At 38.0% G+C, this 17,075-nt stretch overlaps 1 protein-coding gene across 30 annotated transcripts in view; it reads right to left on the bottom strand.

The window, feature by feature from the left end:
• ARHGAP12 (Rho GTPase activating protein 12) overlaps positions 1 to 17,075 on the bottom strand; it is a 65,582-nt gene that overhangs the window by 10,479 nt on the left and 38,028 nt on the right. For 15 of the 30 annotated variants that reach the window (XM_073002960.2, XM_073002973.2, XM_073002976.2 and 12 more), the window contains 8 exons: positions 9,261 to 9,386; positions 6,730 to 6,798; positions 6,424 to 6,498; positions 5,795 to 5,860; positions 5,022 to 5,099; positions 3,357 to 3,461; positions 3,007 to 3,105; positions 717 to 819 (listed from right to left, as the gene is read on the bottom strand). In XM_073002960.2, coding sequence (XP_072859061.2) covers positions 717 to 819; positions 3,007 to 3,105; positions 3,357 to 3,461; positions 5,022 to 5,099; positions 5,795 to 5,860; positions 6,424 to 6,498; positions 6,730 to 6,798; positions 9,261 to 9,386 — 721 coding nt within the window. The remainder of the gene's footprint in view (positions 1 to 716; positions 820 to 3,006; positions 3,106 to 3,356; positions 3,462 to 5,021; positions 5,100 to 5,794; positions 5,861 to 6,423; positions 6,499 to 6,729; positions 6,799 to 9,260; positions 9,387 to 17,075) is intronic. The other 15 variants (XM_073002971.2, XM_073002974.2, XM_078378562.1 and 12 more) reach the window with 3 other exon arrangements.

The raw sequence follows: 17,075 nt of genomic DNA, 5'->3' as shown, positions 1-17,075 counted from the left end.
TCCACCACTTTGCAGCATTGTGCAGCCACCAGAAGAAGATGGCATGACTGTATTCGAATAAATGTAGATTGTTGTACATGAAGAAAATAAGCCCTACTGCATTTTTGGAGCAAAAATTAATATAAGACCCTGTCTTATTTTTGGGGAAACACGGTAGACCATTTTCAACAGCAGCCACACAGAAAGTGTCCTAGATTATTGTTTTTATTTTTATTTTTTAAAAAAAGGGGGGGGGTTTACCAGGCATGTCACCATTCAAACCTCCTTGTCTCACAAAGGGTTAGGCTTGATCATATGTCCTTCTGATTCAACACTCCAACTTACGAATCTGGTAGTATGTTCAGATCCAGAACAGCTCCTGAGCTATGAACCTGTTTCTCATATCCTCCTCTAGAACAGATATTTCCACGGACCAACATGAGCAACACTGGATTGAGTTTCTACTTATTAAATCTTATCTAGTCCATGTCTATTTACTCAGGAATTAAAGTGATAAATAGGCAAGGAGAAACAGATCTGGCCTCCTCAACATGGATGTAATCCAGCACTATAACTTATGCCGTGTAAGGCTGTTGACATCATCAACCATATACAGCATAAATTACCATGCTGGATTTTAGCCAACATGTCAAGTGCACACAATTGCCATCCATAATGCAGATACCAGAGGAGATGGTGTGTGAAAATAAGCTAAACAAAAAGAGACAGCAACTTACAGCGAAGTTTTCTGGAGTCTTTATGGTCCTTCTCTTTGTCTTGTTTTTCTGCCCCAGGGGAATCTGGCATTTCATCATCTAATACTTCATCAGACTCCACTGCCTATTCAGATTACAGGAAAAAAATTAGTCTTCCTTTTACAAAATTTAGCAGCTTTCCTAATGAAGAAAAGCCTATGAAATGAAGAACATTCTTTACTCGTTGTTGTGGGTTTTTTGGGCTCTTTGGCCGTGTTCTGAAGGTTGTTCTTCCTAACGTTTCACCAGTCTCTGTGGCCGGCATCTTCAGAGGACAGCACAGAGTGCCGGCCACAGAGACTGGCGAAATGTTAGGAATAACAACCTTCAGAACACGGCCAAAGAGCTCGAAAAACCCACAACAGCCATTAGATCTGGCCGTGAAAGCCTTTGCAAATACAACATTCTTTACCTTTCCGAAACAGTAACACAGTAAGTTTTGTTTCAAACTGCTTTAATATAATTTAACGGAATTGAGGTTTCATGATATTTTATGTGTTTTCATCTGTTTGACAATTGAGTACTAATTTTTAACAGCTTCCTCTTCCACAGCTTCTGTAAACAACTTCTTCACACTGTGAACACATGTATCAGAAAACCAGAGATAACTTCTACACATGAGGCCACTGTTTAGCATAATACCTTCTCCTGATCATATTAATTTCATTGACAGCTTTTAAAAGTTTCTATTAGCCCTTCCCACAGTGTTCCAGAACCTAATGGAGGCTACAATCTCTCCAAAGGGTAAGGAACAACCTCCTTTCATCTTTCTTAAAGTATCTCTCTCCCCCACCCCCTTTCTTTTTAAAAATCAAAGCCCAATTCATTGGGAACAGATGTGGCTTTGATGAAAAGTTGACAATCACTCTGGGAAATATATTGGAAGTGTTAGTGCCACCATTTTCACTTCGCTACTCTGCAGAACTATGGTGTTAGTACATCTTCCTATGATGTGTGTGCGTTTGTGGGTGTGGGTGTACATTCCTGTTCCTTTGGCCCTCAAAGATGATAATATTCGGTGTGGGGCCCTCACAGTCAAAAGTTTGGAGAACCTGGACTAGAGATACCTGCTGCTGAAGTCTTGTACAACAGTAGGCCAGAGCCAGGCAGTGAAGTCAGTGTAACACTGTGATCTGCCAAGCCTCTGAAAGTTCATTTTTCTCTGTTAATAGCAGATAATAAGCTGAGTCATTCAGCTAGATGTTATCTGTATAGGCTTCTTGCCACTGCCAGGTATCCATTCCAAAATCCTGTACATTTCAGAAAGCTATTGAGAGCATCTCACTAATGTTACATACTTGCAAAATGATGCTCGGGATTCTTTACAGCCTATTGACAGTTCAGTGAATTCCCATTCACCATAATTACATTATGTGTTGTCAAGCTGGAACTCAGTTACAGCGACCCTAATAGGGTTTTCAAGGTAAGTGAGACATTTAAGGAATAGTTCATACTTCATGATTGCAAAAAAGTGATTGGCAACATTCCCTCTAATTTTCTGTCCCGCTAGACGTGAGCCTCACTCCATTCATGCAGCAGTAGGCGGGGCTTCATTCGAAATGGGAAGTAAACAAACTACATGCCCCTGTGCATCATCGATGGAACTCAATGAGCACACACACACAGTTTATAAGGAACACTCGGGATCGGTCTAGTGTTCCACATAGCTTCATATTTAATTGTATTTTAATTGTTTAATCTTTTTATTGTATTTTAATTGTTGTAAGCCGCCCAGAGACCTTTGGGTAGAGTGGACAGCATATAAGTTAAATAAATAAATATAAAGAGTAGTTAGATTCCAAACCTGAGCTACCAGAAAGTTCAGGCATGGATTCTGAACAATTTTTAACTCATTGCATACAGCTTATAATAAGTTTAAGAGGTCCACACATTCCTCATTATGTTCTCCTTTGCTATTCATTATTTTGTTCAAAATATTCAAAATATAGTAAAATCAATATGCAATTTTTACTGTCCATGCTATTTAACCATATTGCTGAGTGTGGGTTATCCAGCTGCACTAAGTATGATGTTTTAGAAAGATTTTGATTTTAATGCACTGAGAGAAAGCATCAAATTTGGGCATACTTTTCTCATCTGCTACCAGTTACAAAAACCCACCTCAACCGTTGTTCTTCCTGAACATTCAAAAACAGCTGAATAAGTTCCATGTCCAAACTATTGCTTCAACTAGTTGTTTTAGGCTCAAGTTTTTATCACACCGGCCAGTATACATTTTCGAGAACAGGAAGGGCAGTGTTTAAATACATACCTGATTACTGATAGCATTTTTAAGAACTTTAAACCATTCTGTTACAGAAATGTCATTATCTGACTGAATCAACAATTCAGTTCCTTGCCGTGTTTTCAGCTTTAAAATAAAAGGAATGCAAAAATTAGAATTAACGTACACATGTTAAATATCTCCCTCCATCTCTCCAAATGTAGGACAGTGGTTACACTGCATCTCGTTAATTGAAAACCATCAACACCTGCTTTTGAATTCTACTCTTATAAGGTTTATTAAGAAATTGCAATTTTTTAAAATGCCCAACACAGCATCCTTTTGTCCCTTCCATCAAGCCAGCACATTAAACTTGGGTGAAAAAATTAAAAACTTACTTCAATTACATTCTTCTTGCTAGATTTGTCCTTTGAAGCCCAGTCAACAACTGCACCTCTCAAATCCACCGTGAACTCTGGCTTAGACTGGTTGCCTCCGAACTTCTAGGGGAAAAACACAAGCATTTGTAACTTTTTTTCTAGAGGGCCTCCATAACTGAGCTCTCTGTTCCTTTCTGATCAATGCAAAGCCATGCAACTCAGAAAAAAGGACACAAGCCTTTCTGCACCCTCCGCAATAACATCCTTTTGGGGTCATCACTACCTAAAGCAATTTCTTGGCAGCAGTTTCAGAATTACAATTTGAACATGCTATTTTTGCCCATCTTGTCATCTCATCCCTTCCTTACTCTCTCTCTTTCTTTTACATTATATGTTGCCTGTGTCTTCCAGCTATCATGGAAATGGGTGTGGGAGGGGGTAGAGATTGCTAAGTAACGTTAAATTGTCAATAGTCCTCCTTCCTACACAACAGGAGGAAGGGAAAAGAGATGGCATGTACACAACATGTGGCAGCTCATTAATATGACCTTAACAATTGAAACAACAATAAAGTAGTACACATTCAGCTAACCTGCAGGCAGAAGAAGGGGCTCTACTCCTTCTCCAAAACCAGACTCCAAAGCTCTCACATCTTGTGGCATGATCACGATTAGTACACTGAGTACCAAATTCCTGAGCGCATGAAGACACTTAAATAGTCTATCCTGATTACCACTTTAAAACTTCAAAGCACTTCACAACAAGGACAAAGCTGTTTATAGCCGAAAGTGACTTAGCAAAGCACTAATATGAATCTAATATGTTAACAGAATCCAATACAAATTTCAAGAACGCAACTGGTAAAGTATTCTATACATACCAAAATTTTACAATTTCACCTTCATAAAGTTAAAAAATAGTAAAAGCAAACCATGTAGCACACATGAGGCAGAATAGCTTAGTTTATTTTCTATAAGAGTGTATATTTTAATGGCATGTGCCTATTTCTCACAGAACTTCCAAGACAGGAAGAAAAGATCTCAAAAAATCAGGATGTCCAATACAGGGCTTCTTAAGAGGAGGTAAAAGACTGTATAGGTTCACATGTGCACAGATTAATTATCACTATGTCAAAGCCTATGGAAAGGGATGCAAAATATCTGCAAAGCAGATGGTTCTGAAACAGCCACAGAGGATAAACTAGAGGCAGAAATGTGCTGATCTGTAGGCTGCTCAAATTTGGTATCTTAAATATACTTAAGGTTTTAATCATCAAGGGATGCCTAACAAATAACAAGCTTTGCTGATATTCCAAACTCCGATTATTGAGGGAATGCTTTTTAGCCTCATTTCGGAATCCCTACAATTTAACTTGCTAGCTATGATGAGACCGTTCACACAGGATCATAGTTCTGAACAGTTGCTCTTTTAGGTGGATAATGTGTGTTAAATCATCTGCTTGCGCTGGGACAGCTGCAGCAATTTCCATGACTGCAGCTGTTCTTTTTTTCAGCCAATATAATCACTTCTTCAATATGACTGCAGCTGATCCCTGCAGCCAATTCACAGTTTCTTAACTATGTTTGCATTAGTGGTAAAGGAGAGAGAACAGTGAGAATATTATAACAACAGGCAATAACATAATCCTTCTTTTGAAAAAGAGAATTATCTTCAACTACTTACCCAACTAGTCCCACCTCCTTGAGTCTTGGTAAACAGCAAAGAGGCACCTTGCAAGACTGCCCACGAGGACATCCAATTCTTTCTGTAAAAGAAGCAGACATTTGTACACAGTTAAGGATAATTATGTCAGCTCACCCAATGGTACTTGACAAAATCTCTTTTGTACAACTGTGGCTACAGGGACACCTATTAGAAAAAGTGCTGGTATTGTTTGCTGAAATCAAAAAGACATGACAGTTATGTAAAAACAACCCAACACTCCCCCACAGACTAACGTAGCACAGTAGCTCACAGATACAGAACAAACTTTGTCTGCACACATAAATGTTAAGTTTATCAGTCTACAGTTCTAACGATTCCCATCTGTCCTACACATAGATACAAAGAGAATGTAAAAAGCTAACTAGTAATGTTAGCAGTCGGAAATGGAAAACCTTCCTCCAAATTATATTCCCTGGGATTACTCTCAATACAGTCTTTAAAATGCTGATCTATTCTGTTTAAAATAAAGACCTTGTATTATTTAGTCTATTTATTATTTATTTGGTTCTTTCACAGGCCACGTTTCCCCCAATAAGGGGACTTTATTCTGACTAAAATAAACTGACAAACAGAATGTTTACAACATTTCCTCACTCTACTATTTGAGCAAAATTGATACAAAAATATTCAAGATTTCTATCTGGCACCAATACTGTATTTTTATCTGACACAATATTATTTTTTTTAAAGAAAGACCTAGACTGCAAACACTGGAAATGTTATTCTGATACTTGCCGAACTTTCTTCCCATTTTCTGTAATTTTCGTTACATTTAATAATCCATACTTCTCTTGGTCCTAAAGAAGAACACAAACAAAACATTTGGTAAAGAGGGGCTACTCCGTTCCTTACAACAGGAAATAAATTCTGTTCCTTTTCAAATATTTTCAAGAGGCGGCAATTGGCTGAAAGCTGAACTGCATAGAGGTGGCTTTCTGTATCTAATTAACAGGGCAATCCGATAAAAGTCTACTCCAACCTAAGTTCCAAATAAATGGGAAATGTACTGCAAGTGAGGTGAGCAACTGTAACGCAACCAAATGCTGGGGTTTTGCAAGACTTGCTTTTTTGATTTACTGGATCCAAAGTCTCTTCATTCCTTGGGGAGGAACTTGGATCTACATCAAACCTGTGCTGGTGCAGGAAATTTCCCACCTCCTGTTTTCAATGGGAGTGTTGTTCTAAAAACAAATGCTCAACCAGTCAATAAAAATGGGGGGGGGGGGGGGAATTGCTCTTTGTCGGTCTTGAAAAAGCCAGCAGGACTGTGGAAGGTTCCGTTCACCCACCCTGAAATGCCCGACTTCAGCTCCACTTACTGTGAATACTATATATATATATTGCAAGATTTTATACTGACTGTGCTTTGGTGCTTTGGTGAAGAAGGAGAGGAGTCACTTTCAGGGAATGTGGTTTTTGAAGCAATTGGAGAATCCTATGAAACAAGATGTATTGCAATAGTTATACCACAGAAATGAAGTTGAAGCTCCTTAAAATTTAAAGTATCTGGGACAAAAGTTGCAAAAAGGCATTTGAAATTAGAATTACAATGTACAGTACAGTATTCATTTTGTTCTACACAGGTAATTTTATCGCATAGTAACGTTTTAATTGTCTACTGATAATTAAATACTGTCTATAAACAGAGCATGTTTCAGATACTAACTTGCACCTGGTGGGTTGTAAACAAATATGCAGGATTAGGCAAGAGAAGTTCAGAAGAGTTAGCGGGCAACTGTAAAAATACAAGAACTACTTTAATATAACATTGCTATTTCATAGAGGAGTATCAGGAATGATTTGAAGTAATTTATATATATATATATATATATATATATATATATATATATATATATATATATATATATATATATAATTTTATTTTAAAACATTTATAGATCCTATATTACAGGATCTCAGAACAGGTTACAGCGCTTAAAATGTAAGATAATTAAATTAATTTAAAATCAAGCCATTTAAAACACAAAATTAAAACATTCAGACCTTCAAACCATTGCTCTAAAACCTTTGGAGGCTACTTAGTCTGCAAAACCTCTAAAAAAAGAGGTACATCTTGACTTGGTACCAAAACAATGCCAATGCCAGCATCAATCAAGCCTCCAAGGGGAAGGAATTTACACAGTTTCAACGTCTAGTAATAAATACTAATTTGCTTCATTTATTAAAAAAGAATCCTTTTCTTCAACTAAGGATAAATTACATATTCCATCATCCCATTTAAAAACCTGACATCAAAAGATTAGGAAGCTGGGAGATAAATTAGGGGCTTTTTAAAAAATGTGGCCAATGATCACTTTTCCTTAAAAAGCAATGCATATAAAAATAGTCCTTTGTAGTTGTATGTTTTCTTATTTGGGGCATTGCACTGCAGGCAATGATAGGCACTGTACTGCAGTAGTTAGACAGTCAAGAGCTACAAAAGTCGGCGTCCAAAATTGCTGTCGACAGTCCTGCTAGTGATTCCCAGACCAGCAACAGCTATTGTCATACATTAAGGAAATGCCCCCAAAGGCTTCCCCAGAACAAAGGGGATTCCTAATGATCTTCAGAACCTTGGATGGGGGGGGGGGGTCAGAAACATTTAATGAACACTGAAAGGATGTAGCCAATGCCTTGTGTGCACACTGCTACGTCAACAGGATTTCAGCCAGTTTCTCTCAGCCTAAACTACTCAACAGGATTGTTGGGAGAATAAGCGGGGGGAAAGAGACCCATGAATGCAGAGTTAAACCCAAATAAGTGTCTTATTACTAGAAATTATTTCAAAGTATGATGACAGACTAAGCATCTCTGAAATTCACATCTGTCTCCATTCAGTAGACTTTGGTCTAGATGGACAGGGTATTAATTATTAATTAATTAATTAATTAATTAATTAATTAATTAATTATTCAAACTACTTGGCATTACAGTTTGAGTACAACACCATTTCATTTACACAATGTATTTTGTTATAAGCTTAGACATAGAGGAGAAAATTGTTCCCTCTGATTCTGATGTTCAGGTCTGACTGCGGCTCATTTCCACTTCCAAATCCAACTACTGTACCTGTGATAGACTGGTCCTAACTGAGTGCAGCCCTTGAAAAAAGAAAAGGACCCAATCCAGCCCTAAATGGGGTTTGAATGTGAAGTATTCCCATACGAAACTGTCCTGTGCCTCAGGGTCATCTTGTACGACCTTACTAAGACTCTCTATATAGGAATTATAGCCAACTGAGGCAAAGAAGTCTTCCATTTTGTTACAGAACTCCCCCCATCAAGGAACCCTGTCTGTAAGTGAAGCAACAGTTGCTAAAGCTACAGCTGAGTTGACTTCCTTCCAAACTCTCACAGTTCCAATATAAGGGGTGGGATCCAGATCTCTCCCCCACGCCTAGACTTATGTATGCTCTCAACCCTAACCATTTTATTTTCCTTTATAAAAATGAATAGCTCCAGCTGATGTGAAGGAAGCTCCAGAAACTACCATCTGGAAATAAATTATGGTCAAAACTGAGCTTCCGCTGAACAGAACATTCTATCAGGGTAGTCATGTAGGATCAAGTCAACTACCATTGTGGAAGTTGAGGATGGATTTCTTCATAAAAATTGGTACTTTCACAACCAGCATGACCCCACATTGTTATTTTTGCAGAACTTTCCACACAGCAGAAGCTCAACAACAAACAGACATAATTTTTTAAAATCTAAATGAATATTTTTCCGTGTATAAGATGCCCCATGTATAAGATGCCCCCCACTTTTCTAATTCAAAATTAAGAAATCTAAGTGCGGCTTAGCAAGTGTAGGAGGAAAGGGATCAAAGTGCTGCTGGATCGCTTTGATCCCTGCTTTCCCCTCCACTTATTTTTGTTCTCTCCTCAGTTACTTCCATGTATAAAATGACCCTCAATTTTTAGTCTAAAGATTTTAGACAAAAGTATAGTTTTATACACGGGAAAATACAGTAATTCATATTCATCAGGAAATATTTTTTTAAAAAAGATTTTGCGGAACTCATTATTGAGACTAAGATCACAATTCAACATGCATTTATCTGGGAGTCATTCATTAGCATCTAGCTCACCATCTGGCACCAAGGATTTTATTTTCTTAGAACACTTTTATTTTAAAGGGTATAAAAACTATATATGTGACAGTAAATTCTTTACTGTTCTTTTAGAACATTTCCTACCTTGTCATTTATATCCAACACAATTGAGCTGTGCCTCCATTTCGTTAAAACTATTGGTTCCTGTAGCCTCCTGTCCAGACTCCTGCTTTTAATTATCTCCCTTGGCTGTTGCGGTGAAGCATTGTACTAAAGAAAAGAGGGGAGGAAAAAAGGGAAAGCCACACACTATAAATATACTCAAACTTACAACAAAAGCAAAGTAAAAGAGGGATAAGCCACAAACAGCTTCATATTTGTAGCTCCTCATACTACATCAGAAATAAAAATTACAATATCTACATTTTCTCCCACTCCACCTATTTTCTTGGAATTAGTTGGAAAAATGTTTTGTTCCCCCATGCAACCGTATCATCTACAATGCAAATCACACGTGGCAAAACATGCCAGGATTGCAGTCATGCAGGGCTACAGACACATCAGACCCCTTAATGTTTCATCCCTTGTATATATCCTTTATAGACCTTCTATCTCCAATTTGACCAAAACTCCATTGATGCTTTAAGATGGCGTACAGATGGTGTAATTTTTGGTGGCAAATTTTCTGAATAGAAGAAATGATCACGAACATTTCCTGCTGTGGTCAACTCAGTATGTAACAGAGCACCTTACAGTAATTTGTTAACTAAATGCAATTCACTTTCAGAAACCTTACAACCTGCACTCTGTTTGCCAACATAACAAACAAGATTTGGGCCATTACATTTTAAAGGATGTCAGTTTACCTGGGGGGGGGGGGGGGAGATGGTTAAAAAAAAAACATGAGAAAGAAGCCAAATTTCAAACTTCTCTCACTTTTTCCCATCGCAGTGACCCCGTATCCTGTTACACAGCTCTGTCAGTATGGTGGGAGTGACATCCCCAGCAGAGACAAACCGCTGCACTTTATGCATCCCCGCTTCGATTTTGATTTGCAACCAACTTGCAGACAATGAGAGGAAGTTGTGTGCAACTTGAAATCAAAGCAGGAATGTTAAAATTATCATTAGAGATTAGCACGAACTGCCAGTTTAGTGGTTCGTGCCAGTTTGTTTATCACCCAAACAGGTGTTCTGGGGCAGTGACTGGAGGAAGCAGGGCAGGGAAGCCAGTCCACTGCCTCCAGGTGGGTGTCCACTGGAAGAGGAGAGGCTCAGATGTACTGTTCAGGCAATAAATTGGCACAAGCGGCTGAACTGGCAGTTGGTGCCCATCTCTAATTAGCAAGAATGTCCTGTTGCCAGTGACATTATTCCCACTGGGTTGAGAAGCTACATGACAAATTTTAGCAAATGTTTACAAATATACAGCTGACAAGCCATTTATATATAAACAGCTGGACTAGTGCAAAAGTACAACATATGTACAACATGATTCAAATCATCAGGAGGGAAATGCCGCTTTTGACAATGATCTAAATCAGTGGTTCTTAACGTGGGCGATAATGCCCCCCAGGGGGCGATTTCATTTTTCAGGGGGGCAGTAGAACGAAAAGGGGCGGCGTGGGGGCGCTGGAGCAGAAGGGGGCGGTAGGGGGGCGCTGGAGCAAGCCAAACCTGTGCAGATGGCTGTAGCCTTTTTACAGTGTGCATGAATATATATTTTCCTCCAATTTTAATTTAGTTTCAGACTTTTTGTCTTGAAATTTTTAGTTCCTGCATTTGTTTTTATGCCCTTTTTATATTTCTTTTTGCGTCTTAAAATTCACTTGCAACTAAATTGTTAAATGTTACTTTTTGGGGGGCATTTCATTTTCTTGGAATTTAATTTTGTTTTCAGGGGTCATTGGATTTAAGTGTCTTAAATAAATAAATAAATAAATAAATAAATAAATAAATAAATAAATAAATAAATAAATAATAAAGATATCACCGCGGGGAGGGGGGCGATGATAACTTCCTCAATGGCTCAAGGGGGCGTTTCTTTCAAAAAGGTTAAGAACCACTGATCTAAATCATGCGTCCCACTGACGTTCTTCAGGTAAGTCCTATGACCACAAAACCATGTCCAGCCATTATTGAACGGAGTATTATTTAAACCTCTTAATTCTTCAGCCAGGTCTTTTCTGCTCTTTGTCACAGTATATGGATTCCTCATGCTTTCATTTTTCTTTAACCTATAGGATTGTCTTTGTAACATTTCCATACAGTGCCCTTTCTTACAAAAAATGATCACTGGTGAAATTCAGTGAGGGAACATTGATAAAACTGTAAAGACGACAACATTGTATTTTCTTCCTTGTATTGCTACTATTTCATCCTCAAGAAACCTCCCGTTTTCCAAGTAAAACTAATTATCAGAAAGTCTAGACAGCCAAACACAAGGTATAGTATAAATGAAAATCTAAATATCAGATTTAACACACAAACCAAAATTAACTCAAATTTTATACAAAAATACAGTATTGTGGCCACATTACCACGAACGTTCAGACAGAATGTTTTGTAAAATTTTAATCCTATAAACAGAAGTCTAAAGTGAGGTATACTGAAATACAAAACAGGCTGCAACTTTTATAGGACTGTACCTAATGTAATACACTTATGTGCATGTATTATGACAATACTCTTTCTGTACTTTACCAGAAGAGACTCGTCATTAATTCCTTTTCATGGAATCACAGAACAGTGAAGTTGGAAAAAGCCTAATCAAAACCAACTCTCTGCTCGATGCTGGAATACAAATCAGAGGATATCTGCCAGGTGTTTGTCTTAAGTTTCTCTTGAATGCCTCTAGCGTTGGAGCACTCACCACCTTTCGAGGCAACTGTCTTACTGCTCTAACAGTTAGGACGTTTTTCCTGATATTCAATCGATCTCTAGCTTCCTGTAACATGAGCCCATTCTTGCATGTCCTTTTGTACATATAGCAGCTTTTCTCAACTAAACAAACGGCAAGTTACTAGGGCATAGTAACTAGGTATTTCTATCTTACCTTCCTATAATAAGTCATACTCAAGGCAGGGGATAAATGAAAAATACATAATGCAATACATTTCCTAAAATCCCTGCAAAAAATAATGTTGTAAAAAAAAAAACACAGTGTAAGAACCATATCAACATGCACCAAACATAAAACCACGTAAACATGTGTTCTAATTTAAAATACTGCATAACATAAAATACTGTTTAAAGGCAGACAAAGGGGGAACCAGAGAAATCTGTCTTAGAAGGCTATCCAACAATTTAGCTGGCACATTTGAAAAGGCAGTCTCAGGATTAAATAATCTTTAAAATTATAACTTCTATCTGTTTTTTAAAAACTTTTTTCTAGTGGCTGCTTACATTAGAAGCCTATCAGGCAAAATCCAAGGACTGTCTTAATATTCAGCAAGACTACTAGTACTCCCACCAAAATAGGTGATCACAATGTTTCTAAGAAAGGGTGCATCCTTTGCACTTAAATTATTAAAATGCACAGAATATCACAAGCAACTTTTTATATCTCTTTTGTAGTTAATATACTTTACTATTCTGGTTTATGTATTTTTTTTTAACCAGGCAAAAAGCCTGTTACATAAAGTTACACCAGCATAAACTGGATCCAGTGCTGGAAATCATTTATTGAAACTAAATGAAACCTCCCCCGCACCTTTCGGATTGACAGGGATCCCTTCTTCCCTCTGGGAGCCTTGTGGGAAGGAAGCCTTTAATAGTAACCACCACTGCCGGGATTTGGACTGCTGGTACTGATGGGGCAGCCATTTTTGACTATTAAAGGCTTTGTTCCCAAAGGCTTCCCCAGGGCATTAAAGGGAGCCCTAGAGAGCCTCAGAACCTGAAAGAAGTTGGGGGGAACAGGAAGCTTTCAATTGTTTTAAATTGATTAATTTCAATCCAGTTTACACCGGCATAACCTTACACAACAGGGTTTTGTCCATTGTTTTGTATCGTGCCTGAGGTAGTCACTGAGTAGAAGGGTGTTACAAACTTAAATAAATGAAATTAAAATATTGTTCACACCAAAAACCCAACACACACACATTTTAGTTGGATCCAAAGTTGCACTTCTCTGATACAAGGCTCAGGATGTGGGAATTTGTACCAGTTTTTCTCTTCCTTTGCAGATTTTTTTTTTTAAAAAAAAGCCTCATGGACTGCTGAACCAGACAGTCCCCCAACACTTCATACTAGCTAGTTAAAAGACACTAAGAAAGGACTGACCTTTGAAAAACTGCCTCTATGCTGTACCTCCAGCACAAAGATTTTGTGACTAGACTTCTGTCCATTGGACCTCTAGATGCTATACATTAATTTTAGTTACAGAAGGTGTCAAATAGTTTTACAAGCAGTTTTGTGATGTTAGATGTAAAAACACAAAGACGCTCACTGCCTTTCATCTTGTGTACAGTCTGGATCATTTGTGAAATCAGGTCATTTAGGGGACATGTTTTGGTTATGGACAGACAAACCTGACCATCTTGGATCCTCTTCCAATTTTTCCACTTTTGTCACATTTCCACACGGGTTTCTGACCATTTTGAAGAAAGCCATGTGAAAACTCAACATGTATTTTTGGCAGATTTCTGCAAATGTACTCATTTTATATACTGTACTGTTTTCCCTAATATACACAAATTTTTCAAGGAAACTCCCTTAACTAATGCAAGACAGGTCTTATTTTAACCTCTCTATGTGTATTTGTGAGCAATTTACCCTAATACAGTGGTGCCTCACTTTACGATTGCCCCACATTACAACAAAACCTCTTAATGACGATCTTTTTGCGATCGCAATTGCGATCGCAAAATGATGGTCTGAATGGGGAAATTTCATTTTGCGATGATCGGTTCCCTGCTTCGGGAACCGATTCTTCGCAAAACGACGATTTTCCAACAGCTGATGGGTGGTTTCAAAATGGCCACCAGGTGATTAAAGTGGCTCCCCACTGTGTTTAGGGACGGATTCCTCGCTGTACAGGCAGCGAAAATCGCCGCCCTATGGAGGATCTTCGCTGGACGGTGAGTTTTTACCCCACTGGAACGCACTGAATGGGTTTCAATGCGTTTCAATGGGGATTTTTTTGCTTTACGATGTTTTCGCTTAACAGCGATTTTCCTGGAACAGATTATCACCGTTAAGCGAGGCACCACTGTACACATTTTATACGCTCTTTAAAATTGGGAAACTGCAGAAAAGTAAATAATGAAGAACCTCTTCCATTTACATACTCATTTCAAAAGTGTGATTGAGATAAGGCTAACATTATCTCTAGAGATGGACACATACCACCGATTCGGCAATTCTTGCCAGTTCATTTATAAGCCGAAAAGGTGTTTGGCACTTCTCAGCCCGGCCTCCCCGGGTGGGTGCCAAGTCAGAGGCAGTGCATGGATAAGTCAGGCACCAATTGACCAGCCAATTTATCAATGGACTAGAGGGAAAAAAATGAACTGCTGAACCTGCACTTCATGTCCATCTCTAAAATTTCTTTCATAAGTGGAATAAATATAAACACACCAACATCCATCTCAGCACATATCCAGACTATGCATAGAATTTCAAGAAATATCACACCTCTGCTGTTACATCTTGAGCATAGTTTCACATAAAGAAATCCTTGAACTACATCAAAGAATTCTGAATTAGCAGCACTGATTTAGCAGCACTCCAGCAGACAATTTAAAAATCTCTCATGTTGCAGGCACAGTGTTGTTCCCCCACCACCACCACTATCGGCTTCTAAAGTACAGAGGGACATCCTGCAGCCTGTAAGGCACATGAAGCCCCCAAGCCCCTCTAATACAAAATAAAACCACCCCAAACGGCATTGGTCCCAGCTGGCTTCATATCTTATCTCCAATAATTTTATACCTATGGTACTTTGTTTAAACTTGTTCAGTGGTTCGCTGTTGTTTACAACACTTAGCTAGAACTATATATTATTCACAACTGTGTGTATGTACACACACACACACACACACACACACACACACACACACACACACACACACACACCTTAATTGACTTAATAGATTCAGGAAATCTTCACTCAAATTAAATACTTCCCAGTTACCAACCATGTAAATTCACAGTTGGTACTTTGTCTGAGTGAAGACTTCCTGAACCCATGATGTAAATTAAGGTTTTAAAATGCTATTTTAAAAAGTTAACCACAAAACAAGTTTACACAAGAGTTTAGGTTTAAAATGTCTCCAGATAAGACAGGAAAGTGGCCGGGAGCTATGCCACCATTATTTTTCAGGAGCAGATTAACAAAGGGGCCATGCAGCGCGTGATCCAGAAGGCTGTGATTTAAGTCTCAACACAGATACACATTCACTAGGTGGCCTCAGCAAGCCACCATCTCTCAGCCTTAGCTGACCTATATGACCCTGTATAATTCAGAATAACAGAACTCTTAAAGGCTGTCGTGAAGATTAATAGGTATGTGGAGCCCCGAATGATGCTAACCGTTATGTTTTCTCTGGGACAAAGAGATCAAAAATATTGCTACAATTAATTTGACAGTTATTTCATTTTTTTTTTTTTGCAAAGTTAAAAAAATGTTCACACGGAAATGAAAACATGCCGAGACCAGTAGCATCATTCTGTGAAATAATTCAACCCATGCAACTCCATTTGCCTTATTACTCATGCCCCCCCCCAAAAGCGCTGGTTAAGAGATGGAAGGAGCGGAGGGAGCTCAGTCATACAGGCAGATGGCATGCATGCAAGACGGGTGATTTCCAAACCAAAATTTTGCATTCTGCAAGGCAGTGGTGAATAAAAAATATGGAACCCATACTTATTAAAGCTTGCAAGTAACACATTACAGTACAAGCAACAAGTAATAATGCTACATGTGATTCATTTTGGCATAACTTTTTAAAATTACTTATTTTTCTGCACAATGCAGCAAATGGCAACATCATTTTCAATGCAATGAATAACATTTTGGGTGATTTTATTTTTAGGTGTACTTTGTAAAACAGCCATAATAATGATAATAAACAAGACTGTGTCTTGTATATTATAATACTAATAATACTAATAATACTAATAATACTAATAATACTACTAATACTAATACTAATACTAATACTAATACTACTACTACTACTACTACTACTACTACTACTACTACTAATAATAATAATAATAATAATAATAATAATAATAATAATAATAATAATAATAATAATAATAATAATAATAATAATAATAATAAAAGTTTCGATTAGGAACTCATTACTATCTCATCAAGTAACAAGTATCACCTAATCATCCTGGGGCAGAGGATGACTAACAGCTATGTTACTTTAAAAACACAATCCCAAATTCTGATTCTTATTTTTTAGTTCTCCAGTGTACTACACCTGCTTGAGGGGGTGAAGTGGCTTGAGAAAGGGGGGCCCTATTATTTTACAATTCTCTCTTTTTTGGTATTACAAAAATTATAGCGTAAGCAGCCTTGACTCACCTGTCTGCAGAATGTGGGGCATGAATTTCTCTCTGTTTTCCCCCAGTAGCCATTAGATCCACAGCCAATTCTTTCCCTCTGCTGTGAATGGCTGCAGAAGGTAGATTGAATATAAGCCTACAGTATACACAAAAGATGCCTCCTGCTCATGCAGTGCCCAATCAATCTATTCGTCATGTCTACAGATCTCCCACAAAATGACAAGAGCAATGTAGCTATATCAGGTCCAAGCAACTTATGCACATAGTAGATTATCAAAACCAAAATGGAAACTTTGCCACTCAAATGCCAGATATAACCTTAGAAAAACATGAGCGCTCCTTCTATACAAAGCTTTACAAGTAAAAGAAGAAAGAGAAGACTGTAATGGCAGTGGAGATTTTATGAGTAAAAAACGTAAGGCATTTTAGCCCAGTT

This window comes from Pogona vitticeps, chromosome 6, assembly GCF_051106095.1.
Source record: "Pogona vitticeps strain Pit_001003342236 chromosome 6, PviZW2.1, whole genome shotgun sequence".
NCBI lineage: Eukaryota > Metazoa > Chordata > Lepidosauria > Squamata > Agamidae > Pogona > Pogona vitticeps.
Note: the sequence above shows the minus strand (reverse complement) of the source record. Positions and strands in the feature narration are given on the sequence as shown.